The following is a 26,518-nucleotide window of genomic DNA, read 5'->3' as shown; positions in this document are numbered from 1 at the left end:
AAAGCGGCAAAAGTATTTATTTATAAATATTATTAAATTATAATATATTAATGAAAAAACTTCACTTTACTAATTATAAGACTCTTTTGTTATAAATTAAAGTATAAAATTATATTTGAGAATGTACTAGATAATTATCTAATTAATAAATATAGAGATATTTTAATTAATTAAGGAAGTAATTTTTCAATTTAATTGAAGATTAAGTATTACTTGACACTCATTTATACTAAAAAGACTATTAAGTGGATGGGGCACATTTCACTTAGTTTTAGATTCAATTTCTTAACATTTTGAAAAGTCGGATTGTTATATTAAAATTGAAAGTTCTGAATTTGATTATAAAAAGAAACAAAGGTTTAGATTTTTTAGAGGATTAGGCTTTTAATATATGTTCCAAATATAAATGAACTAAAGGAAAAAATGGCTATTTATTTGATTAATATAAGAGTTAATATCCAAAAAAATCTCAACTTATATATTTTTTTATAATTATACTCTTAATTTTTTTATAAAAATATTTTATACTAACAATATTTTTATAATTATACTCTTCATTTATTTTTTTGTATAAAAAATCTCTTAATAAATAAAAAAATACTTTAATTAAAATAATATTTAAACATAAGGATAGACGTAAAAATAAAAAAAATATATATCTTATAATTAAAATTTCAAGCCAATTCAGGGTAAGTAATATAAATGCAAATAGATGAAATAATTCTATTTAGGATTTTTATTTGTTATTCTGGAAGCATAGATTTCTATTCTGAACTGATTTTTTACGCGTGTTTTAAATAAAAATATAAGTAGAGTGTAAAATTATATAAAAAAAATTATTAATATAGAGTATTTTTATTAAAAAAAAGTTAAAAATATAATGGTAAAAAATATAAAATTTAAAATTTTTATAGATATTTTTTTTAATATAATAAATATTTTACTGTCAATATTAATGTCTGTTTTCTTAATTGTAGTTGAAACTTAAATAAGTTTGAGTCATGAAAATGAATCCGAGTTAGATTTAGGAAAATCGGGTTGAATATGCGAAGCAACAAAAATTCGAAGGTTGCTAATTTAATTATTCGTAAGTAAAATTATTATTTTATTTAATTTAATATTTTCCCTAATAACTATTATATACATAAATGGATTCAATTAACTAAAAAAAATAATCTTAAATTTATTTACTTGTGTTTAGACAGGAGAAGTTGAAATATCAGATTTATATTTGATAAAATACATATTCTATTTAATTAATATATATTAAACATTAAAAGAATTATATTTAAATATGAATTTGAAAAATATCATAATAAATAGTTAGTCTAATTTAAAATTCATAATTTATTAAAACTAAATTCAAATTCTTAATTTTAAATCTAAATATCCAAACATATCAAACTAGTTACTTTCATTTTATTTTTCTATTTCATATACTTTTCATTAAATTAATTTTATTTTACAGCACTCAAATACTCGATTTGATGGCACATGAATTTAAATAAATTTAAAAAATCTTAAATTTTATTTCTCAAAATTTTCTGATTTCTATTTAAAAAAAAATTAATCTTATTTTACAATACTACTAATAACCATTTGTTTTACAAAAATATAAATTGTCATCAAAATATTCTTAATTAACTTGATTAATTCCAGCGAATCATTAACATAATAAATTTCCCACTAGATTTGGAGCTTGGAGGTCACTGCTCACAAACAGTCAAATGAAGGAGAAAAGCAAAACAATTAACTCTAGCTTATGAGATTCTCCAGCAGTCAATAAGTCCCACTCCATTCCTCCTTCTATGTAGGGGGACAACTGGACTTAAATATATATATATATATATGTATATATACATCAGCACCAAGAATAGATCAAGTTAAGATTCTGGGTTTTGTGGGATAACGGAACTTTAGACAGAGCACAGAGATATGAGGCCAAATTGGGAGTTGAAGAATTGCTGTAACCATCAGCAAGTAGTGTTTCTTGTCACTGTCTCTGTCTGCGCAGTTGTTATTCTTGCGGTATCTCTCTCCCTCTCCCTCTCTCTCTCTCTCTCTCTCTCTCTCTCTCTCTCTTTTCTTCCCTACTTTTTTTCTTGGGTTTCATTTTGATAAGCTAGCGAAACCTATTTGATTTAGATGCGAGGAAGTGAAAGTGAATGCTGTTAGATCTTTGCCTTTTCATACTTATGGTGGAGTGGCAATGTTAGTTTTGATCTGGGTATGATCGTCTTTTCGAAGTGGGGTGGTCCCCTTTTATCTAAAATCTCTGCTACAGTTTCACTTTCTTAGATTGCAATGTGTTTGGAAATAATCTTCTATAATCTGTAGCATTTATTGAATAAATTCCAAATGGGTTTCTGTTAAGGCATTCAGTTTCTGCTAGTTCCACTGTTTATTCTTCCTTCCCCACTGAATTGTTTCAATGAAGATAGTGGAAGCTGAATCTCTGAACCAGAACTTCAATCTTCAAAGATTAGTGACTTTAATGATATGATTTTAATATATGGTTATAGTTTCTTCCACTGAGAAGTAGATTTTTCTCATATTCTCCTGGATTATTCTATAATTAATACAAATGAAGTTATCTTTTTAATCTTTGTAGTTATGGAGAACAGTACTTCTGAAACCATTCAAGCTTGTGACGGTATTCCTTCACGAGGCCAGCCATGCTATTGCTTGTAAATTAACATGTGGTCATGTGAGAAGCTGTTTTACTATCTCCTTGTACTTTTTATCAAAATTTTGTAGTTCTTGTTGTTGATGTATATCTATACCTATGCTTGTTTCTAAATATTCTTGAAATGCCATTCTTATCAATGCTCTTCTGATAATAACAAGTCTCTCTCATAAAAATTATCAGCATTCATGAATTAGATAACAGACGTGTAATCTGTGCATAGCTTGGTTTTTGTTCTCAACCATGTAAGGCAATGCAGTGCCTTCAGTCCCTGGTATAGTCTTAAATTAGTTAAGTGGAAGACTTGTGAGAGATTTTGTAATGACTCGGTGGCTTTACAACAGGGAGTAGGAACAGGGTGACAAGGATGGCATCTGCCATGAATTACTTTTCACACCAAGTGTAAGGAAGATCCCTTAGAAGTTGTTAGCAATGGAGTTTGGTGGGGAAAAATGGTATCTTTGACAGATTGATCTCAAACCATATGGAATCTTAATTGCGTTAAAAGTCTTTATTATATTTCCTGCAGAATATTGTTCTATCATTCTTCTGCATCTTTTGCTCAATGTTTTCTGTCCTTTCCAATTTTTAGTAATTAAAAAGCACATCTTCAACCAAATTTTGATCTCAAGCTAAGTAGAAGCTTACATAGAAAGTGCAAAACAGCTGAAACACAATTTCAAATTGCATTTAGTAGTGGTATCTAGAATTGTGCCTGTTTCAGAAAAACTAAAAAAAGCAGATTCAGTTTCAACCCAAGTGCCAAATAGGCATTACAACTAGCTCCATTGCTAGGAAAAGTTGATAATGTGGTCGCACTGAGCAGTGAACAGGAGAGACAATCTTCTTTCTCTTTTTGGTAGACCTTGCTAATTTCTATTTTTGGTAGACCTTGCTAATTTCTATACCTACTTTTTTCATATGTTGTTATGACCATGTTTAGGATTATAAATTGTTTGATGTATCAAATACACTTCACTTATCTGGAATCAAGTTCTTCATTTCACAGCTCTCTCTTGCAGTAGAGACAAGTCTAGCAGTGCATTCAGCAGAAGTTAAATTTTGAAATGATTATGTGATTATCTAACTTTGAAACACCTTGTATCCAATTTAATACATGTTCAGATGTGTCTCAACTTCAGGTGGAAGGAATTCAGGTTCATGCAGATGAAGGTGGAACCACTCAAACTCGTGGTGGCATATACTGGTTGATCTTGCCTGCTGGATGTAACTTCTTTTTTCCTTTCTTCATCACCGTCATTTTATTTTTATGGTGGGAGAGTCTGTAGTACAATTATGGCTTCTCTAGATATGCAATTTCATATATAAGATTTAGAAATTTAGATTCTGATTCAGTCCTTTATGCTTGAACTATTGTTGGTTCTTGGTAGTTAATTCTCCTGTTTTCCAACTCCAGATCTCGGTTCCTCCTTTTGGGGAATGGTTTTAATACTTGCATCCACAAATCTTCTTACATCAAGAATTGCAGCAGGATGTTTTGTTGCTGCTCTACTTGTTGTACTGTTGGTGGCTAAAAATGTAAGTTGTTTCAGGCATCTAGAATCTCATGCTTTATTAACTTCCAAATGTATTTAGAATTCATATGGAAAACATTTATGTCAGATTTAGTTTTTATGCAAATTGAATTCACAAGTTCCTCAGACACAAGAATCCCAGATGGACATACACTGGTAGAAAAAAAGCAATCAAAGACAATAAAGTGATTCTAAATATTTATTTTCTGTGCTGTGAGAGCAAGTCAGATAAGGTTCTTGGTTTTATAGATGTTTAATCATATCTATTGTTTATACAGTGGACTCTTCGAGGACTTTGTATTGGTATGTTTTTCAGTAACCTGAATAAATCTGGGTGCTGTGGTATGTGCAAGTTGCAATATACACTGGTTATCTTAACGGTATTTACATGTTGAGCCATCAGGGTTTGTTGTTTTCCTTGGGGTGGTTTGGGTCCTGCAAGAAACAACAAAAGTTCGTATTCTTCAGTACACTATTCTATTCATTGGTAAATGCAATTCTGTAATCTTTGTCTTCATGTTGTCCCTCGAAGTTCACTTTAATTTCTTCAAAGATGATTATAGTAATGTAATCACTGTTTATCATTGCAGGTGTAATGAACAGCTTGTTTTCAGTTTATGGTATGCATGTATAACAACAGATCAAATTTGGTTGGCAGCTTATTTTTTTTTCTGGAAATATGGAGCTTGCTGATATATCTTTGATTGTCTAGATATCTATGATGATCTGATATCCCGTAGAGTTCATTCTAGTGATGCTGAGAAATTTGCAGAAGTTTGCCCTTGCCCATGCAATGGCATGGGCTGGGGCATCATTTGGTGAGCATCTTATCACAAAGATGGTTTCAAATATTTGATTTCTTCTTGAAGTTCCTCCCTTTTATTTGATAAAGAAAAAAAAATCTGCAATTTTTTAGTTTTCGTCGTACAATTCTTATTATGAACTCACCTTGCAGGGGTTTAATATCATTCTTGTTTCTTTGTGGGGCCGTGTACCTTGGCATAGTGATATTGTCTTGAGGTTCATTCTGATCTTTTTTCTGTCATTTTCTTACAACTTTTCTAGGTCAATAAGCTATAATTGCAACTTATGATATTGTCAAAACCTTATTCCATAGTAATAACAAGAGCTAGAGTTGGGTTTAGGGTAGAATGTAATCTAGTAATGATCCGTGTTCTTTGTACTGAAACACAAAACTAATAGAAATTAGGCTCCATTTGTTTTACGGAAAATAAACTGAATATAGAAAATATTTCTTAGAAAATAACTTATTTTACATAATTTAGTTGCAATATTAAAAAATAGAGCGTTACAAGATTCATGCATAAAAAGTCCAATAGTGTTTATAAGATTCTCAAAGTTCACAAATGGTTTAGTCATTTTTTCCTTTTTGTCTGGAAGATATTCTATTTATTGATTTGCTAGGTGATGATCTGAAATCCAGAAAAATAGGGTTTTACAATGGTTGAGTGAACTTGGTCTGAGAGGAAGGTGCTCCTCTCCTTTTATTCTTTTTCCTGATCTGTCAGTGACGTGTAACGGCCTCACTGCCATTGGGCCACCTGTCTCTGCCATACGGATACGGACGTACGAGAATATCATATCTCAGCTCCATGCACAACGGCCATTTAATTCCTCCCTGGCACGCATGCAGATGGACCCACTGAGCGAATGGGTTGGCTACATTTTTTCCTTCGGACTGGGCCGGTTGGTGAGATTAGGACTGAAGCCCAGGGGAGGTCTGATCTTAGGGCCGAAAGGACTGGGCCGGCCCGATTGAGAGGCTTTAGGGGGAGTCCGGTCTTAGGGCCAAGCGGGCTGAATCTGATTCATTTGGGAGGCTTAAGGGCCTTCAAGTGAGGGGCTTTGATCATGGGCCAGACCTCAAACCGGGGTGGTGAAATCCAGCGGTCATCAATTGCCTCTTTACCTTCTCATCAGTTATTGTACGAATGATGAGGGGGTAAATATCAAGAATCATAATGACCGTGCCGCCCAAGGACAGTTTTCCTCAGAACACCTCTTCATGTCATTGCTGTTTCAAATTTTCAAATTCTCTCAGTCTTCTCAAAACTTTTGCTCTCCTCTGTTCTCTGTGCGTTTTGCTTGCTCCGTCCTTCTGCTCTAACTGCTTTCCAGGTACGCTCTTCATTCTTCCATGGAAGGCTCAAAGCTCCCTGATGTCCTTAACCTAGAGTCTAGCATCACTCCATCCACCCTTAAAAACTTCTTTTCTAGGGAATACCTGGATACTCCCCTTTTTCCCATTCGGGCTTCTTACCAGAATGAGAGGATTGTTCTTCCCGATCCTCCTCCCTCTAGTTTAATCGACCCGCAGAAGGACCTCAGCTTGGTCTTCTTTGCCAAACAAAGGGAATACGGTTTAAGCTTTCCCTTCTCTCCCTTCTTCATCGAGGTCTTCCGATACTTCGAGATAACCCCTCGGATGCTAACCCCAAATTCGGTTTTGTTCATGTGTTCCTTTGAGTCAATCTGCCTGAGCTGGGGGTTCACACTCACAGCGCGTCTGTTCGCCATTTTCTTTAGGCTAGTCAGGGCAAGCCAAAGTTTTTATTATTTTGCCCATCGCGGAGGGCTGTCTATCTTTACGGGTCACAAGGACTCGATAAAAGGCTGGATGGAGGGGTTCGCAGTGGTCGAGCTGAAGAAGGACTCCGGGCTATCATTGGAGGTGGATCTCTCCTGGGAGGATGTCCCTTTAGGCTGCAATGACCTGCCCCAGCTAAGCCTTACTGAGCAGGTCGGGTACCTTCGACTGATTTCCGTTGAAAGGAAATATGATGTCGAAAAATGTATGTTTGTGTCCAATCTTCGGGACATCAAGGACGCGAGTATAATATTTTGTTTAATTGCTTTGTTTCTCCTCTTTTAACCTTTCTTGAGGGATGCTTAACTTGTGTTGATGTGATGTTTTTGCAGCTTCTCAATCAAAAATGGAGAAGATTAAAGCTCCTAAGAACTTTACTCTATCACGGGAGAGCATGAACGCTGCTCTAGATGCCCTCCGAGCTGGGCGATCGGTGGGAGAGACTACCCAGAGGGTGGCTGAAGTCATTTCCTCCAGGTCGGCTGGCCGGCCTGGTGCTCCAGCTCAAGTTCCTTCTCGAGCTTCTAGGCCAAGCTCCCGAGGTGTTAGGACCTCTAGACCTCCCCGCCGTAGCGGGTCAAGTTCGGCTCCCTAATCTGCTCAAGCCCCCAGGTCCCCACGGACCTCTATTGCGGGGACAGAGAAGGCTCCAAAGGTTACTGCCAAGACGGCTAAAGGCACCGAACTGGTGAGGGCAGATTTTGCTTTGCCTTTTGGGGATGTTTCCGAGGAGAGGCTCGAGACCTCTACAACCGATGAGAGGGTTCCTGAAGGGGGGATGGAGATTATCCTCGCTGGTGAAAGTGTCCAGGAGGCTTCTGTTGAGGTCGCCCCCGTTACCGAGGAGGGGGAGTCCGGGCCAGTTAATGATGCCGTCTCTGAGGGCGTTGTGAAGGGGGCCGGGAGCAAGCGTTCTCCTCCTTCTAAAGTTTCTGCCCCGACTCCTGCTTCTAAGAAGTACCGGACCTCCAAGAGACTAGCTCCAGCTCTGCCTCCTCTTGAGAAGGAGAAAACTTCTGTGGTGCCTCTACTATCTGCCCCCGACAACGATATTTTGAACGCGGAGGATATCACTCACCAATCTCCAGCGAGCGTTGTTGTAGAGATCTTGCGGGAGCGGATGTTTGGCGGGACCACAGAAGCTTCGGATCCTCGTCTGCTTGCTCTCACTGGCCTTTTGGCGAGTTCTACACGAGAGCAAGTAGCATTCCGGTCTCAGACTCGGGAGGAGCTCGGAGACACAATTAGGGAGATGCTTCTGATGGTGAGCTGTTCTTCTTACTTTTGGATTCTTTCTTTTGACTTCTGTTGTCTGTCATTCTAATATTTTTCTTTCCATGCTAGCTGATGGGCCTCTTTATGAAGGTGGACGCCCGCGACGAGTCCACTCGGAGCACAGTGGACCGTCGAATCGAGGAGGTGCGCCTTGAAGAGAATCTGACTTCGACCAGCGATGCCCGGGGTTACCTTGCTGCAGCTCAGGAGCATTTGAAGACCCTTCGGGAGGAGCTGGCCCATACCAAGGAGGCTCTGGAGGGGGCTGATAAAAGGGCAGCTGCTGCGGAGGTCCGTCGTGATGAGGCCTTAGAGCAGTTGTCCTCCTTAGAAGAAGCTCGAAAGGAGAGGGATGAGGCCGTGAGCCAAAGGAATGAGGCCCGGCACCAGCACGAGTCATTGAAGGCAAATTTTGATGTCGTGCGGGCTTAGAGAGAAGAAGCCCTAGCTCGGGTTGTGGTCCTTGAGCAAGAACTGACCAAGCGTGCTGATAATGAAAAAGACCTGGCTCTGGCAGCAGAGGCATCTAGACTTCAAAACCAGCATCTCTGCCTGGAATTCGAGACTCTTAAAAAAAGGTGTTCAGCCTTGCTCGAGGATGCCAAGCACGCTGAGGACAGAGTCCAGTTGGAGTGTGAGGAACGGCTGAGGGAGTACAAGGAGTCGACAGAGCTAAAAAAGGAGATTGAACAGGCCTGTGAAGCTCGTCTCCAAAGCTATAAGGACTCTTCTGAGTTGAAGGTTAAGATAGCTGAGGCCTGCGAGGAGCGACTTGCGGAATTTAAAGCCTCTAACGAGATGAATAATGCAATATGGCACAAAGGCTTCCGCATGTTCGTCTCCGATTTCAATCGAGGCTTGAGGGAAGCCAGGTATGCCCCTTCCACCCCGCTAGCTGAACTTCGAGCTGCTGAGGAAGACTCCGATGGCGAGGAGATGCTTTACGGGGAGGACGACAAACCCTTGCCCAAAGGAGTTCCTCACACTGCAACTGGGTCTCATAAAGAAGATGCCGAGCTGGGGGAGAAAGATGAGCCTGAGGAGAGCGATGCTGGACCCCAAGGAGGAGAAATTGTGCCTTTTGTAGGCAGTAGTGTACATAATGATGTAAATAATGATGCTCCCAAGAATGTAAGTCCTTTAAGAACAATTTTTCCTCTAGTAGTCTCAGAGGATTGAACAGTATTTGTAATTTTTCTTTTACTTTAATAAAATCTGTCTTTTGCCTGTGTTTTGTGTTTGAGTTACTTCTTGTTCTTATTTGTCTTTCCCATTTGAGCTGAGTTGCTTAATCTATCAAAGACTTAATCTATTTTTCCTATCTGTGAGCCTTTTCCAAGCTGGATTTGCCTTGAAGATAAAAACCTTTAAGCCACACATTTACTTAATCTCCCGCAGGGTTCAATCATATTAGGTCTCCACCCTGAGCTTAATTTTTAACAGTTGGCTAAACTTCCAACTCACGAGTTTTTATGATTCTTGCAAGGACATCCTCATTTTTCTTTCATTACTTCGTTAATATAAGCTTGGGCGTATAGCCTTTACATAATAACAATAAGTTAGATCATGTACCTTTTAATGTGACGAGCCTAACTCCCATGCTTTGCTCTTCGTCCTGCGTTGAGTGGGATCGAGGCTATGGTTTTACTCGTCAGTCCATGCTTTTGATTTGCTCCTTGGGCTAGAGGGAATTTGTAACATTAAGTTGGTCCTTGAGCTTCCTGAGCTCGGTTCTCTTTCTTGCTTGGTTTTTCGAGTTCAGATTTGCATGTCTTAGGTCGGACACTTTTGGCCTCTGTGGTTTTCACCATTTGTGGTGCCGGGGTCGCTTTGGGGAGCCCGGTCACCTGCCTCACTGAGGTCTTGCGCAAGATTCGGACTCTATGACCTTACTGTCGCTTCGTCTTCTCAACCGGTTTGGTGGTGCCGAGGGCACTTTGGGAGCCCGGTCACCTACCTCACTGAGGTCTTGCGCAAGATTCAGGCACTGTGGTCTTTCTGTCGCTTGATCTTCTCAGCCGGTTTGGTGATGCCGGGGGCACTTGGGGAGCCCGGTCACCTACCTCACTGAGGTCTTGCACAAGCTTCAGGCACTGTGGCCTTACTGTCGCTTCGTCATCTCAGCCGGTTTGGTGGTGCCGAGGGCGCTTGGGGAGCCCGGTCACCTACCTCACTGAGGTCTTGCGCAAGATTCAGGCACTGTGGCTTTACTGTCGCTTCGTCATCTCAACCGGTTTTGTGGTGCCGGAGGCGCTTAGGGAGCCCGGTCACCTACCTCACTGAGGTCTTGTGCAAGATTCAGGCATTGTGGCCTTACTGTCGCTTCGTCATCTCAGCCGGTTTTGTGGTGCTGGGGGCGGTTGGGGAGCCCGGTCACCTACCTCACTGAGGTCTTGCACAAGATTCAGGCACTGTGGCCTTACTGTCGCTTCATCATCTCAGTCGGTTTTGTGGTGCCGGGGGCACTTGGGGAGCCCGGTCACCTACCTCACTGAGGTCTTGTGCAATATTCAGGCACTGTGGGCTTGTTGTCGCTTCGTCTTCTCAGTCGGTTTGGTGGTGCCGGGGGCACTTGGGGAGCCCGGTCACCTACCTCACTGAGGTCTTGTGCAAGATTCAGGCACTGTGGCCTTACTGTCGCTTCATCTTCTCAGCCGGTTTGGTGCCGGGGGCACTTGGGGAGCCCGGTCACCTACCTCACTGAGGTCTTGCGCAAGATTCAGGCACTGTGGCCTTACTGTCGCTTGATTTTCTCAGCCGGTTTGGTGGTGCCAAGGGCACTTGGGGATCCCGGTTACCTACCTCACTGAGGTCTTGTGCAAGATTCAGGCACTGTGGCCTTACTGTCACTTCGTCATCTCAGCCGGTTTTGTGGTACCGGGGGCACTTGGGGAGCCCGGTCACTTACCTCACTGAGGTCTTGTGCAAGATTCAGGCACTGTGGACTTACTGTCGCTTCGTCATCTCAGCTGGTTTTGTGGTGCTGGGGGCGCTTGGGGAGTCCGGTCACCTACCTCACTGAGGTCTTGCGCAAGATTCAGGCACTGTGGCCTTATTGTCGCTTTGTCATCTCAGCCGGTTTTGTGGTGTCGGGGGCGCTTGGGAAGCCCGGTCCCCTACCTCACTGGGGTCTTGCGCAAGATTGCTTCGTCATCTCAGCCGGTTTTGTGGTGCCGGGGGCGCTTGGGGAGCTCGGTCACCTACCTCACTGAGGTCTTGCGCAAGATTTAGGCATTGTGGCCTTACTGTCACTTCGTCATCTCAGCCGGTTTTGTGGTGCCGGGGGCACTTGGGGAGTCCGGTCACCTACCTCACTGAGGTCTTGCGCAAGATTCAGGCACTGTGGCCTTACTGTCGCTTCGTCTTCTCAGCCGGTTTTGTGGTGTTGGGGGCACTTGGGGAGCCCGGTCACCTACCTCACTGAGGTCTTGTGCAAGATTCATGCACTGTGGCCTTACTGTCGCTTCGTCATCTTAGTCGGTTTCTTGGGGAGCCCGGTCATCTACCTCACTGAGGTCTTGCGCAAGATTCATGTATTGTGGCCTTACTGTCGCTTCGTCATCTCAGTCGGTTTTGTGGTGCCGGGGGCACTTGGGGAGCCCGATCACCTACCTCACTGAGGTCTTGCGCAAAATTCAGGCACTGTGGCCTTACTGTCGCTTCGTCTTCTCAGCCGGTTTGGTGGTGCCGGGGGCACTTGGGGAGCCCGGTCACCTACCTCACTGAGGTCTTGCGCAAGATTCAGACACTGTGGCCTTACTGTCGCTTCATCATCTCAGCCGGTTTTGTGGTGCCGGGGGCACTTGGGGAGCCCGATCACCTACCTCACTAAGGTCTTGCGCAAGATTCAGGCATTGTGACCTTACTATCGTTTGATCTTCTCAGCCGGTTTGGTGGTGCCGGGAGCACTTGGAGAGCCCGGTCACCTACCTCACTGATGTCTTGTGCAAGATTCAGGCACTGTGGCCTTACTGTCGCTTCGTCATCTTAGCCAGTTTTGTGGTGCCGGGGGCACTTGGGGAGGCCGGTCACCTACCTCACTGAGGTCTTGCGCCTTTGTGCCTGTTTTATTTTTCTTTTTCTGTTTCTTTCAATGGAAGCAATGTAGGTTATGGCAAATAAAAAATTTGACGATAACAACATTTACTTTATTCCCATGCTTTAAAATACAATCAAGCCTCTTACATTTGGTAACATTTTAAGGGAAGTACCTTTTCAAATGTTGGATATTCCAAACATGAGGCTTAGGGTTTCCTTGCATGTCCTCGATTCGATATACTCCTGGTTTGACTACTTTTATTATTTTGAAAGGACCCTCCCAGGTCGGCGCCAGCTTTCCTACTGCCGCTCTCTTTCCAGTAGCTTCCAGATTTCTTAGGACCAGATCTCCTACATTCAGGCTTCTTTCCCTGACCCTTTGATTGTAATAACGAGCCGCTCTTTGTTGATAAGCGGCTGTACGGACTTGGGCTTCCTCCCTGACTTCTTCCAAGGCATCCAAGTTACTTCTCAGTTTATCACTGATGGCGTTCTCGTCATTGAACTGGACTCGATGTGTAGGGACTTGTAGCTCGATTGGAGCTACTGCCTCAGTGCCAAACGCGAGTGCAAAAGGTGTCTCTTTGGTGGACGTCCTGGGAGTAGTTCGGAGTGCCTACAGGATGCTGTTGAGTTCCTCTGCCCAGTTTGCCTTTACTCCATCCAGTCGCTTCTTCAATCCCTGGAGGATAGCTCTATTGGTGGCCTCTATTTGACCGTTGGTCTGAGGGTGGGCCACCGAGGAGAATTTATGCCATATACCCATGTTCGTTGTGAACTCTTTAAAGGTTCTGCAGTCGAACTGCTTGCCATTATCTGATATGAGCACTCTTCGTATCTCGAATCTGCATATGATGTTGCCCCAGACAAAGTCTATCATCTTTCTGGCTGTAACTGTGGGGATTGCCTCTACCTCTGGCCATTTTGAGAAGTACTCCACGGCTACCACTACAAACTTCTTCTGCCCCGAAGTCTTAGGAAAAGGTCCTAGAATATCTATGCCCCACTGTGAGAACGGCCACGGGCTGGATATGCTAGATTGAGGTGTAGCTGGAACGTTGATGGCATTAGCGAATCTTTGGCATATGTCACATCTTCGGACGAATTTCTCAGCTTCTTTCTTGACAGTGGGCCAGTAGTAGCCTTGTTTAAAAATTTTGTTTGCCAATGTCCCTGCTCCCTCATGGGCCCCACATGTTCCTCGGTGTATTTCTTCCATCACTTTTGCAGCCTCTCTCGGACTCACGCATCGAAGCCATGGAGTAGACTTCCCTCTTCTGTATAAGGTCCCCCTTACTGCTTGATAATTGGCAGCTCGAGCAGCTATTTTCTTTGCTTCATCCTTGTCTTCAGGGAGTTTTCACTTTTCAAAGTATTCCAGGTATGGGGTCATCCAGCTTTGGCCTTGCTCAACCTGCATTACAGTGGCCGTTTTGTCAAAAGCAGGTATGCTAATGTATTGTATGTATACCTCGTCAGGGAGTTGTTTCAGCTCCTCTTGAGACAATCGGCTAAGCAGGTCTGCCTCCTCATTGTCCTCCCGGGGAATGCTCTGGTATCGTACTATAATCCCCTGTTCGACGAGCTCGGCCTCTATGGCTTTTACCTTCGCCAAATAGCTCTGCATGGTTTGGTCTCTTGCTTGATACACCTCTATTATCTGATTGATCACCAGCTGTGAGTCGCTATTTATTTCGAGATCGGTCACCCCACCTCCATTGTGATTAGCATCCCGTTTATCAGGGCTTCATATTCTGCTACATTGTTAGAGGCTTTGAATTCCAGGCGCAGAGCATAACAGACTTTGAAACCCCCGCTGCCCCTAGCCCCGGATGCCCCATCCACATACAACTTCCAGCTGAACTCTTGTGAGGGCCGCCCCTCTCTCTCGCCCTCCCATGCTTATGCAGATGACTCACCCGGTTTTGCCTGTTTTTCGTTGAAAGAGCACTCTGCTATGAAGTCAGCCAGGGCTTGAGATTTTATGGTGGTCCGAGACTGATATTCTAAGCAGTAAGGGCTAATCTCGATGGACCAAGCGAGCATCCGACCTGAAGTTTCCGGCCTGTGGAGAATCTTCTTCAACGGCTGGTATGTCATTACTACTCCCTGGTGGCTTTCTAAGTAGACTCTGAATTTTCTGACTGTCAGCAACAGAGCATATGCTGTTTTTTCAATGTTCAGGTATCTCACCTCGGCATCTTTGAGCACCTTGCTGACATAGAAAACAGGCTTCTGCTCTCCTCCTTCCGCTCTTACCAACACGGCACTGACAGTTTGCTCTGAGGCTGATAAATAGATCAGAAGCTCTTCTCCTTCCAACGGACTACTGAGTACATGAGGCGAGCTAAGATAGCTTTTGAGCTCTTTGAAAGCCTCTCGACAGTCTTCAGTCCATTCAAAATTCGAAACTTTCCTCAATTTCTTAAAAAATGGCAAGCATCTCTCTGCCGATCTTGACATGAAGCGATTGAGCGCCACTATTCTTCCAGTAAGTCTCTGGACGTCCATTACACAAGTCGGCTCGAGCATATTCAGGATGGCTTTCACCTTCTCGGGATTGGGCTCGATGTCTTTTCCACTCACAATGTACTCTAGGAACTTTCCTCCCCTGATGAAGAAAGCACATTTAGCCAGGTTCAGCCTCATTCTATATTGCTCCAATACTTCAAACACCTCCCTCAAGTCTGTTAAGTGTTGTTGAAAGGTCGGACTCTTCACCACCATATCATCCACATATACTTTGACATTCCTGCCGATCTGATCTTTGAAGATTTTATTCATTAGCCTCTGGTATGTCGCCCCAGCATTCTTTAGCCCGAAAGGCATGGCCCTGTAACAATAGATTCCATCTTCTGTTATAAACGAGGTCTTCTCTTCATCCGACCTGTCCATTGGAATTTGGCGGTAACCGGACATTGCATCCAAAGACGACATATAATCAAAACCGGCCATGGAGTCGACCATTTTATTAATATCAGGGAGAAGATAACAATCTCTGGGACATACCTGATTCAGGTCAGTGAAGTTTATACACATCCTATATTTGCCATTGGCTTTTTTGACTAATACAGAATATGCTAGCCATTGGGGGTACATCACTTCCCTGATAAACTCTGCCTCTTCTAGCTTTTGCACTTCTTCCCTGGTGGCCTGCTGCTTCTCTCTTCCCACCACCCTCTTCTTCTGCTTCACCAGCCTAGCTTCTGGGAGGACGTTCAACTTGTGGATCATCACCTCTGGGTCTATCCCAGGCATGTCAAACGGCTTCCAGGCGAAGCTTGACGCATGACCTCAGATTAGGGCCATTACTTCAGTTTTCTGCTCTCTAGTCAGGCCGGCGTTAAGACTGAAGACTTTATCTGTCTCTGCTTCTGATAAGGGAAAAGTTTCCAGTTTTCCTACTGGCTCTGTTCTGGCCTCTTTTTTCTCGTCTCGGACCTCTAGGACTTCTGAATCAAACTTTTCCTTTGTCGAGCTCGGCTCTGATATCGTGGCCAGGTACACCGCTCTCGCCTCTTCCTGAATTCCTCTGACTACTCCCACTCCTGTTTCTGTTGGGAATTTCATGGCCAAGTACCTTATGCTGGTCACAGCCTCAAAGTCAAACAGCATAGGTCTTCCCAATATTGCATTGTAGCTCAGGGGGAGTTTTACTACCAAGAACACCGCATAGTGAGTTCGAGTTCTGGGTGCTTCTCCGAAGGTGAGAGCCAGCTTCACCTTTCCTTCCACAGGCACTGGGACTCCTCCGATCCCTTTGACTGGGGCCTGGTGATAGAGCATATTTTAGTCTTTTTATCTTGATATTATTGATGATTATTTACATGATTTCTGCTTAATTTAGTGCTCTTGGCATTATTTTGCAGAAAATGGTGAAAAAGGACAATTTGGAGAAAATCCCCCTAAAACTGCCTTATTTGGAGCAAAAGGGAGTAAGCCTGCCAAGTTGAAATCAAGTCAAGCTAAATAAGGAAAGTTCTAAATAAGGAAAGTGGTAAATATGGAAAGAATATTCAGTCAAGGCAATTTGAAATTCAAATTTCAAATCTCCAAGTAGCATTTTCCTTATTCAAGAAGGCATATCTCAAGCTGCCATATATGGAGAGCCAAATGAGGAAAGTATTTTGAAATTCAAATCTCCAAGATTCATATTCAGATTTTGGATTTCAAGATCCAGCTTATTAAGGAAGCCAAATCCAAAGATCATATGTTTCCCACTTCATGCCTTGCACATTCAAAATTCAATTGGAAAAAGGAGGCTTCACCTTCCTTAATGGTGAATGGGCGGCAAAGGGAAGTGAAGAGGCAACTTGGGCAGCGACTTGTACACACTTGGGCAGCATCTTGAAGACTTTGGGCAGCAATGAAAAGACCAAAGAGCCCATCCCTTGCAATTTGATACATGCTCCACGTTTTTGCCTTCACACATGCACGAAGGCACATATTGGACCAAGGGCACTTTGGGCAGCCTCTAAAAGATATATGGACACCCAAGAAACCCTAGGCAGCCTCTCAAGACATATTTAAAGGCCTTATGAAGACAAGAAGAAGCAGATTTGATCACACCACCACTCCAAGGTTCGGCTGCCGATCCGCCCAAGCCTTCTCCTCCACCGCCGGTTCCTCCTCCTTCTTCTTTTCTTTAATTTTCTGTTTTGGTTTAGCCATGAGTGGCTGAAACCCTTAATTCTAGTTGAAGATTGGTTGAAACTAAGGTTGTTTTATGGATTGTGAGATCTGAACATAACTATTTGTCTTTGATTAGTTCAATATTCATACAATTGTGTGCTTAAATCTAAGATTGATTTGTTGTTTTGATCAAATTGGCTACTTGATTCTTGATTGAAAAGTTAATTAATTGTTAGTTGGGATATTTTTTAGTCCGTAATTGCTGTAAATATTCTGACCTAAGAACACTTGGTGTAAAAACTAAGGAATTGTATGATCTAGCAACATCTCATGCGTTTGAGTAGCTAGGATTGGATCTCTCTCTTTTTTCATGCAATTGACAATTGTTTTGATGCCTAAGGCCCAAGGACGTTCCTTGGCAATTTATTAATTAGTAATTGATTAGAGGACGTTCCCTAATTGATTTAATCATAAGGAGAGATATGGTGGTGAGAAGCATTTTCCACCTCCATAACTAATCTATTGAATCAATCAAGAGAACATAAGTTTCAATGATCAATCCAAGCAACCAAAGTGGATCCATCTCTTCAACTGGACTTTTCTCATATTGATTTCCTCTTTTATTTTAATTACTTGTTGATTTAATTGCTTTCAATAGTTGTTAGTCAAATTAATCTCAAAACCCCCCCTTTTTTACTTTATTGCACTTTACTTCTATTCTGCTTTCAGATACTTGTTTTCAGTTGTGCTTTCAGTTGATTCTCTTGATCTTGTTGGGAAAAATAGATAAGTATTCAATTCTCTGTGGATTCGATCCTTTCACCACTATCTGCAGTTGTAAATTGTTGATAACCAGAAAGGTTATTTTTGACCGGCTTCAACAACCGCGAGTCACCTGGTCCCGAACCAACTGTTCCTCTGGAATTCTCATCTGCTGGAAGACGCTGTACGGCAATAAATTCACCTTACTTCCATCGTCCACTAAGATCTTCCTAACCCGGTAGTTGTGGATGACGACTTCAATAACCAGGGCGTCGTCATGTGGCATCTGCACGCCCTGAGCATCTTCTGGGGAGAAAGAAATAACCATTGGGGAATGTTCTGATACCTTCATGACTTTAGCATTGCTACCTTCCCCATCCCGGCCTTTTTTTCTTCCTTTCCGGCTCATCCGACCTCCAATTCCTCTGACGATCATGTTGATGGTTCCACTGGAACCATCATTCACTGGTCCTGCTCCCGTCCTCCGAGGTCGTTCTGTCGCAGGGTTCTGCTGAGGCCTCTCTCCCTCCGGTTTTTTCACAAAGTTCCTAAGATGTCCCGTTTTATGAGCCTCTCTATCTTGTTGATCAGCTGGTAGCAATTGTTGGTGTCATGGCCGTGAGTACGATGATACTGACAGTATTTGTCAGGATCTCGCTGGCTTGCTTCTGCTCTCATAGGCTTGGGCCACTGGAGGAACTCCTTGTCCTGAACTGCCATGAGCACCTCGGCTTTAGAGGCGTTGAGTGGAGTTAGGTTCTCTGGAACTCGCGAGGGGAGCGGTCTTTATTCTGGAATCCGAGGGGGGAACGGCCTCTGGTCCCTTCGGTCCCAAGATTGTCTGTAGGCTTCAGGCCTCTTGCCTTGCTTTTTCTCCTGCCTTTCCGGCCTCCTTTCTTCTGAGGCTTTTCCCCTGTTCATCGCCTTTTTGGCGAATCTGCTTGTTACTAAGGCATCGTCCTGCCTTATGTATTTCTCCGCCCTCTTCATCAGCTCTGCCAGTGAGGTCGGCAGTTTTCTGCTCAATGAGCCAAAGAACTCTGGGGAGGTCGTTCCCTTCTGCATGGCCTCCACCGCTCTGCCCTCGTCCAGCTCAGGGATTTGTAGATCCTCCGTATTGAAACAAGCGACATACTCCCTCAAAGATTCGTTCCTCCTCTGCCTGACTGTCTCCAAGTAGCTCGTCTTTCTGTCCGTTGGTACTCCGGCAATGAACCGGCTGATGAAGATACTGGCCAAATATCCGAAACTTCTGATACTTCCAGCCTCTAAGCTGTTAAACCATGCTCGTGCTGACCTCGAAAGCGTCGTGGGGAATACCTTGCACATCAAGGCATCTGATAGAGTTTGCAGCTCCATGAAGGTTTTATAGTTGAGGACGTGCTCCCTCGGGTTTCCAGTTCTGTCATAGGCCACCATGGGTGGCATCATAAACTTCTTGGGGACGGTCTCCTGTTGCACCCATTTCGAGAAAGGTGAAGAGGTGGGCAAAAGGGCTTGGTTATGGTCCTTCGCCCCCAACTCGGCTAGGAGCTGTTCTCTCAGTTTCTGCAGTTTCTGATCTATATTCTCTTCTTCTTGTCTGGGCCTCTTCTCCAGACGATACTCCTCTTTCTGCTCCTCATCTTCCGTCCTTCTTGTTGTTGTTCTGGCTGAGTAACTCTCCGCCTCATCGTTCTCTATCAACTCCCTCACCCTTCTTCCATGAACTCTGGCTTCTGGTTCTTCTTCTCCCCTGGCTCTTCTCCCCCTTTCTCCGGTTTCTCTGCTGTTTGTTTGGGGGTGGTTAAAGGTAGACTGGGGTTCATCGGTTTGAGGCTCTTCTACCACAGGCAACGCATTCACTGGGGTGCTGAGGCCCATCTGCTGCATCATCTGCCCCAGCCAGTGAGCCGTATTTTGTAGTTAAAGGGCCATGGTTTGGAGGTCCTGGTTGGACAAGGTGGCTCCGGATACATTCCCTGCCAAACTCGGCGAGGGATTGAAGGGGATTGGCGGTTGGTTGTTAGGAGTTATGGGGCTGGAGAAAGAGAACTGTTGCCCCTCCTAGGCGGAGCTCAGGTCATTAGGGGTGTTAACAATGTTGTTTTCGTTATGGTTAGCCATTGTGGATCTCAGTGGATTTTGTAAGAGTGGAACTCCGGCAATAAAAAGATCTCCTTTGTTTCTCACAGACGGCACCAATTGATGATCTGAGATCTAGAAAAATAGGGTTTTACAAGGGTTGAGTGAACTTGGTCTGAGAGGAAGGTGCTCCTCTCCTTTTATTCTTTTTTCTGGTTTGTCAATGACGTGTAACGGTCTCACTGCCATTGGGCCACCTGTCTCTGCCATACGGATACGGACGTACGAGAATATTAGATCTCTGCTCCATGCACAACGGCCATTTAATTCTCCCCTGGCACGCATGCAGATGGACCCACTACGCGAATGGGCTGGCTACCTTTTTTCCTCTGAACTGGGCCGGTTGATGAGATTAGGACTGAAACCCAGGGGAGGTCTGATCTTAGGGCCTAAAGGACTGGGCTGGCCCGATTGAGAGGCTTTAGGGGGAGTCTGGTCTTAGGGCCAAGCGGGTTGGATCTGATTAATTTGGGAGGCTTAAGGGCCTTCAAGTAAGGGGTTTTGATAATGGGCCAGGCCTCAAACCGGGGTGGGAAAATCCAGCGGTCATCACTAGGTTTCTTGAATGCAAAAAAAAGGTAAAAGAACAAAATTTCATGAAACAAATGGAGCCTTAGTAAATGAAGGAAATGTCTAGCCGGTGCTTGTTCATATGTTATATGTTCATATGTTATATAATTTAGTCTCGTTCCTCTTCTTTCAGAAAAAAAAAAAAAAAATCTTTGTTATCCCTCCTGTGATACATTTTTTCCCCTGAAAACAGGATTAGGAATTCTGCTTCAACTTGTTTAATCACGCTGAGATTGGAGAAGATGTCATTGCAATTTGCAGCTTTTAACAAATGGCATCTCATTTTACAGAGGAAATGCTTGCAAATGGAATTGGTTTCAACTTCTTTACATTTACACAAAACGAGCTATTGCTCATTTGTACTTTGTAGTTTGTTGAAATCCCATAAGCAAAAGTAATCCAATATTCAGATACATCCCATTCAAATTGGGAAAAAAAGTTAAATTCGATTTTTGAATTGTTCGAATGAAGGTTAGATTACTTAGATTCATAAGTTAATATTAGAATGAAGAATATAAAAGAGCTCATTGATTATGAGTTAAAAGAATAGATCCTTCGATGTATGTTATCGATGTACTAAGTATATGATAAGTATATCTGAATAAATTAGATTTCATATTCTACTATTCCAATCTTCAATTTCTATTTCAAAAAAAAAAAAAATAAATCCATTGATTTTCTATATAAATTCCAATATTTTTGAGCATGATTCTAGTTTGTTAACTATTTGCCATAAAAACATTTTTTTTTAAAATAATTTTTGATAAATTTATTAATAGATTTTATTTTTAAATTAAAATTAAATAATAAAAAATAAATTATTTTATTATAAATATTTTTAAATATAAATAATTTTCTATAAATAAATAGTATTCATTTGGATTATTCATATTTTATAACTCATTGTACGGAAAAATTCAACGAAGATGACAAAATTCACACATGTGGACAAAAACAAAAAGCAAAAAAGCAAAGTGGAATGAATCTGGAAACCAACGTTTTGTGTGATTAAATCGAGGAAAGCCCAGTCTCATGCTCATGTAGGAGACTTAGAGACTTCCAGAGAGACTTGACGCTTCACATGGGGGAGCCATCTCGTCGTCCCACCTACGTCCATCGTGTTCCTCCAGGAGCTGAGCTGGACACAATGTGAGAGAGGGAATTCAATCTCCTTACGATTCATCATCGTGACAATGACATTTCCTGTCATCGTTACTTTCATTGGCAAATCACATTTGATTTATTTTTGATGACTCAGAAAATGTTTCACATTGTAAGCAATTAGTTAGTTATTTATATAATAATATAAAATAAAAATATTGAATATAAAATAAATATTGAATTATTAGTTAAATATAAAATAATAATAAAAAATATAAATAAATATATAAATTTATAAAAAACAAAAAAAATTATAAGTGTACCTAATGTTTTACTTTTTGATTTATAATTTATATTTAATTGTTATGGTTTTATAATTTTAATTTACTCATAATCTTTATTAATTTCATACTTCAAATTTATAATAAAAATATAAAAGGTTTAATGGTAAGGTGAAAGTTATTTTTTTTCAAAATAAAACTACTGGTTATATTAATACAATTTTATCAAAAAAGAGGGATATTATTTTAAATAAAAAAATGATTATATTTAATAAATTTTTTAATTAAAATATAAATAATTAGAGTGATATAACAACAAATCCATTTAACTATGAATATGAGCCGCTATAGTTATTTATAATTATAGTTAGGCATGTTGGATAAATAGCAATATTTTAAAAATTAATTTAATTATATAAAATAAAATAAGATAATATTTATGTTGGAATTGAGTGATGGTCAAATTTGATCTAGAGAATTTGCATAGTATGGTTGGAATATAGTTATGAATATTTATATGGTGGTGGTGGTGATGAGTTGCCTAAGGCCTGACCAGTCAACTAATTTGTAGATATTGGTCATGGGTATTATTTTTTTCCAATCTCTGTTGCAAAATTGGATTCATTTATTAGAAAAGAATTTGTCAATTCATTAGAGGTGGCTTCATCGTTGCATTTGCAATTACTAATCTTCTAGTCAAATTATTAGTTAACCTACTTTATTCTTCTTTAATGCCCTAATTATTCAACATGTGTTATAATAAGAGCTTGGCCAAGTTGAGACAATGTCATAAATCAAGGCAGAAGTGGTGGAGCGTAGGGGGTTGGGCTGAGAGTTCAAAGTTCAAAAACACTTAAAAAATAAAAATAAAAATTATTAAAAGATAAGGACAAAGAATTTCACAAGCATCAATCACAACACAAAGTCATCCTTTGATGGTTGGTGGATTCTTTTCATACTTGTAAGTCTTCATGGAAGCTTAAAAACGTGTGACATTTTGTTTCCTAGAATTGCCTCATCTTTGTTGGGTTTTATTTTAATTTTAAGAAAATTAAAACTCCAATAAGATTTTTATTCTATACTAGCGGCTTTCAAAGGATATGCTAAAATTAGTCAAAAATATTAACTACAGTTTCATCTTCTAAGCTATCTCAAAACAACGTTCGTTCAATAATTAAATGATTTATGCATCAACACTTCTCCACCATCCCCACTTCTCTGACACTTTCAATAAAGACAAAAAGGAAACATAATTAAGAAAATTATCCTAAGTACTGTGTCTTAAGTAAGATTGATTTTGGACAATATGTCCAATTTAGACAACAAACTTATATTGAAACCTGCAATTCACAGTTACTGTATATTTCTGGGTAGAAATATGAACAATTGCTTGTCACACAAACACAAAATTAACCCTAAATTAACAACTTCAGATACTTAACCACTGAGTAATTTTGTTGGATCATCCCAAATTTTTTTTAAAAGAAAAAAAAAGATCCTAAAATCTCCCAATTTTCTGTGAACTCCTAAATTGCCATAAGTTCATCCATGCTCCACATATCTCCAAAATCATAGCCACCCCAATTGCTTTCTCCCAAGTTCTGAACCACTCCTGCAGGAACTGACAGACTTGCCAGGCTCATGGCTTCCATGTTATCAACATAGTAGCTATCTTTCGGAAAGGAGCCCATCCCATGAAAAAGACTAGCTGGGTATTCTGATACTTGAGATATTTGTGAGATGTTTATTGATTCTGTGGAAGATATGCAAGGATTTGAACCATTCTCTGAGTCTGAGTTATGGTCATGACGTCCCTGATGATTGCCGGGAACTTCCTGTGGTGGTGGTGGTGGTATTGGGTATTGAAAATTTTGAGCAGCATAATTCACAGGCTGATGAGCAACTACTGTTGGGTTCTCAGATAAGATTGTAGATGATGATGATGATGATGATGAAGTAGTTGATCCTTCTATTTTCTGAAGCAATCTTGGTATCCAGAACCGTTTGATTATATCTTGAAAAGCTGTGCTATTGGCATCTACTTTCAGATGCCTTGCTTGTTTTTGCACTCGAGTTCTCCAATAGTTCTTGATCTCATTGTCTGTTCTTCCTGGTAAATGCTGCGCAATTTTCGACCACCTGTTCTTGATTTGTCAGTGCACAGAGCTCCAACTATAAAAGATTTAGAAACAAGTGATTAATTACCTGTTACCCCACTTAGAATGGAGATCAAGAATCAAGAGCTGTTCTTGAGGAGAAAGATTTCCACGCTTAACATCTGGTTTCAGATAATTCAGCCATCTGAGTCTGCAACTCTTGCCTGTTCTTCTCAATCCTTTAAACCCCCCAAAAGGAAAAGAAATTTATAACTTGATTAAGAAATATTTGTAAATGTTACTATCTGGTAAAATTGAATAATTATTCTGAATTACCTGCACGTTTTGCAAGCAAATTCCAACGACCTTCACCATGACAAGCAATGTAATGAATGAGAAGATTGTCTTCTTCGAGCGTCCATGGGCCTCTCCTGAGCTGATCAGAATTATCACAATCACTAGAGCTGCTTAAGCTCTTCTTCTTGCATAAAGAAGATGATGACAGAGACGACATAGTCACCGCTCTCATGGAGCTGCTTAGAGGTTTAAAAAGAAATGAAGTCCAAAATGATATATATATATATATATATATAAGGGGTGAAGTTGAAAAGGAGTTGAGTTGAGGTGCAATAGTATAGTTAAGAGAGTAGCAGGTTTTGAAAACAAGTAAACGGAAAGGAGTTTCTATTGAACTTCCTTAAAAGTCTAGTTCTTCCTAATAAAGAAATATAAACAATGGAAATCTTGTAGAATTGGTTATATCTCTCTCTCTCCCTCTGGGTCTCTTGAACTCTTTCTAGACTAAATGTTTGAATGCTATTTAAGATTTATTAATTAATTTCTTAATTTTATAAAAATTTATATTACTTAATTTTTTAATGTTAAAATTATTTTAAATTTTTATATAATATTTAACAGATAAATTAATGAAATAATTATTTAGTACACTTTTTAAAATTTAACATACTAATATATTTGAAAATTCTTGTAATTTTATTTTTCCTTAAAAATTCATTAAATTTGATTATTGTGTTATGTTAAAATAATCACTATAACAATTAAATTTTCTGTAAAAATGGACAGACTTGTGACTCTTACATTTTTAGAGTTTAGGGAATAATAATTTAACAATGATTATAAACTTATTATCTTACCATTTAAAAAAAAAAAAAAAAAACTTATTATCTTAATGAGTCAGACAATTTAAGATTATTGCACATAAAATTTAATTACTATTATACATAATAATATATTTTAATAAATCAAATTTTTTAATATTCAATCAGATTATAACTTTAATAATTTTCATAAGTTCTAAAAATAACAAGTAAAATTGTTATTTTATAATGCAATAATAATAGAAATAAATATAATACTTCTAATATTATTCGTTGATTTATAATTATAATTTAAATATATACTATAATAATATACAAGTACAACTATTGTCTCAAATTTATTTTATAATAGTGAATAAAATGTAAAATCATTTAAAAATATACAAACTATTGAAATCTCTTAAGTGTTTTTTAGGCCAAATACATAATTTAACTCTTAATTTTTATAAAAATTTAGTTGACACCCTAGTTTTTATTAATTATATAATATTTAAATTTTATAACTAGTCAATTTTTAAATTTCATAAAATATAATTATTTAACTCTTAAAATTTTAAGGTAAATCTAAATTACATACGAATTGCAGGAATTAAATAGTTATTTTTTCATAAAAATCAGGTATTAAAAAGTTAACGATGAAAATGCCATAGTGCAAACTGACTTTTGAAGTAAAGATGAAGAATTAAATTATATACTTAAGCTTTTTTTAAATTAAATTAAAATGATTAGAATTAATAATTGCACTATTTTCAAAACAATGACAACATAATTTAAAATTTATTGTATATAAATGTATAAACAATACTTTAATATTTCATTATCCCTGATTAATTGATCAAATGTAGTAACACTTGGACGTCATGGACAAATTGCAGATTTTCTATAGCTGAAACAAGTTTAGTGAGAAAAAAAAAAAATTGTGAGCATTTCAATCATAAAATCCATAATTAATTATTTTGGTTTTTACTAAAAAAATAAATATCATTTTGGACAAAGGGCAGCAATAAGCTTTTAAAGAAAAATTTTCCCAAAAATTCATATTTGCATATATAGTTCTGTCATGTCACATTGGTTTGATTTGGAATTTTCTTTTTGATATATTAAATTAAAAAAAAAACTTAGAAATTCTAATACTTTATATTATGAAACAATCGCTTAACTTATTTGAAGATTTCAGTAAATAATGGACTCACATGAAACTCATATATTTGTATTTTGAGTCTATTGTGAACTAAATTTAGATAAGGATTATTCTGCAAAATCCATCTTTCATATTTCCTTGATAATAAAGAAGGCAATTAATGCACTGAGTCAAAGTGTAAGGTCTTGATGGTATACTTGCTCTATTTTACATCACCTTTTGTTATATTTTAGAGTCTAATAGAATTAGTTCTTAATATTTTTGAATCTATTATCGATATTTTAATATATTATTTAAAATATATTTAATTTGTTTAATATTAATCCATCCTAAAATGAAAAGTCTCGAAGACAATGAAAGATTTTTCATCCATCATTTTATTAACATCACTAATTATAAGTAGATATCTAAGGTGTTGGGCAAATTAGCCAAAATGTTATCAACGGATTCTAGAGTGCTTTGGTATTTGGCTGTTTGATTACTTATAAATAATGACCTAGTAGCCTTTGAGATATTTTATTTGGGGTTCATTTATTTGTGGAAAATTCATT

The 26,518-nt window shown here is 39.5% G+C and overlaps 3 protein-coding genes across 4 annotated transcripts; 2 read left to right on the top strand and 1 right to left on the bottom strand.

Annotated features, from left to right (window-relative positions):
* Positions 1-1,713: 1,713 nt before the first annotated feature.
* On the top strand, positions 1,714-20,656 carry LOC110614774. 2 transcript variants are annotated; one of them, XM_021756432.2, is made up of 10 exons: positions 1,714-2,028; positions 2,612-2,707; positions 3,829-3,913; positions 4,104-4,225; positions 4,500-4,524; positions 4,625-4,708; positions 4,812-4,841; positions 4,934-5,039; positions 5,177-5,241; positions 20,430-20,656. In XM_021756432.2, the coding sequence occupies exons 1-9, from the start codon at positions 1,936-1,938 to the stop codon at positions 5,238-5,240; spliced, it is 705 nt and encodes a 234-aa protein (XP_021612124.1). In that variant the 5' UTR covers positions 1,714-1,935; the 3' UTR covers position 5,241; positions 20,430-20,656. The 2 variants fall into 2 exon arrangements, with proteins under 2 accessions (XP_021612124.1, XP_021612123.1); XM_021756431.2 differs by having other exon boundaries at positions 1,715-2,028; positions 20,424-20,656.
* LOC110615361 (uncharacterized abhydrolase domain-containing protein DDB_G0269086-like) lies at positions 5,893-9,283 on the top strand. Its single transcript, XM_021757203.1, has 6 exons — positions 5,893-5,960; positions 6,361-6,602; positions 7,162-7,371; positions 7,471-8,093; positions 8,174-8,464; positions 8,537-9,283. Exons 1-6 carry the CDS (start codon positions 5,893-5,895, stop codon positions 9,281-9,283), a joined length of 2,181 nt encoding a protein of 726 aa, XP_021612895.1.
* Positions 20,657-22,940: 2,284 nt separating the features above from the next.
* LOC110614704 (transcription factor MYB62) lies at positions 22,941-24,382 on the bottom strand. Its single transcript, XM_021756330.2, has 3 exons — positions 24,045-24,382; positions 23,818-23,947; positions 22,941-23,751 (listed from the first exon to the last, which is right to left on the bottom strand). The coding sequence occupies exons 1-3, from the start codon at positions 24,235-24,237 to the stop codon at positions 23,139-23,141; spliced, it is 936 nt and encodes a 311-aa protein (XP_021612022.1). The 5' UTR covers positions 24,238-24,382; the 3' UTR covers positions 22,941-23,138.
* Positions 24,383-26,518: the final 2,136 nt, after the last annotated feature.

This window comes from Manihot esculenta, chromosome 5 (genome assembly GCF_001659605.2).
Source record: "Manihot esculenta cultivar AM560-2 chromosome 5, M.esculenta_v8, whole genome shotgun sequence".
Lineage (NCBI taxonomy): Eukaryota > Viridiplantae > Streptophyta > Magnoliopsida > Malpighiales > Euphorbiaceae > Manihot > Manihot esculenta.
Note: the sequence above shows the minus strand (reverse complement) of the source record. Positions and strands in the feature narration are given on the sequence as shown.

Coding starts and splice junctions, on each gene's coding strand:
- LOC110614774 (XM_021756432.2), top strand. CDS start 1,936: ATGAGGCCAAATTGGGAGTTGAAGAATTGCTGTAACCATCAGCAAGTA. Junction 2,029..2,611: donor GCGCAGTTGTTATTCTTGCG/GTATCTCTCTCC, acceptor TAATCTTTGTAG/TTATGGAGAACAGTACTTCT. Junction 4,842..4,933: donor CAGCTTGTTTTCAGTTTATG/GTATGCATGTAT, acceptor TTGATTGTCTAG/ATATCTATGATGATCTGATA.
- LOC110615361 (XM_021757203.1), top strand. CDS start 5,893: ATGGGTTGGCTACATTTTTTCCTTCGGACTGGGCCGGTTGGTGAGATT. Junction 6,603..7,161: donor TGCCAAACAAAGGGAATACG/GTTTAAGCTTTC, acceptor ATGTTTTTGCAG/CTTCTCAATCAAAAATGGAG. Junction 8,465..8,536: donor GAAAGGAGAGGGATGAGGCC/GTGAGCCAAAGG, acceptor GTGCGGGCTTAG/AGAGAAGAAGCCCTAGCTCG.
- LOC110614704 (XM_021756330.2), bottom strand. CDS start 24,237: ATGAGAGCGGTGACTATGTCGTCTCTGTCATCATCTTCTTTATGCAAG. Junction 23,948..24,044: donor TTTGCTTGCAAAACGTGCAG/GTAATTCAGAAT, acceptor GGGGGTTTAAAG/GATTGAGAAGAACAGGCAAG. Junction 23,752..23,817: donor CATTCTAAGTGGGGTAACAG/GTAATTAATCAC, acceptor AATCAAGAACAG/GTGGTCGAAAATTGCGCAGC.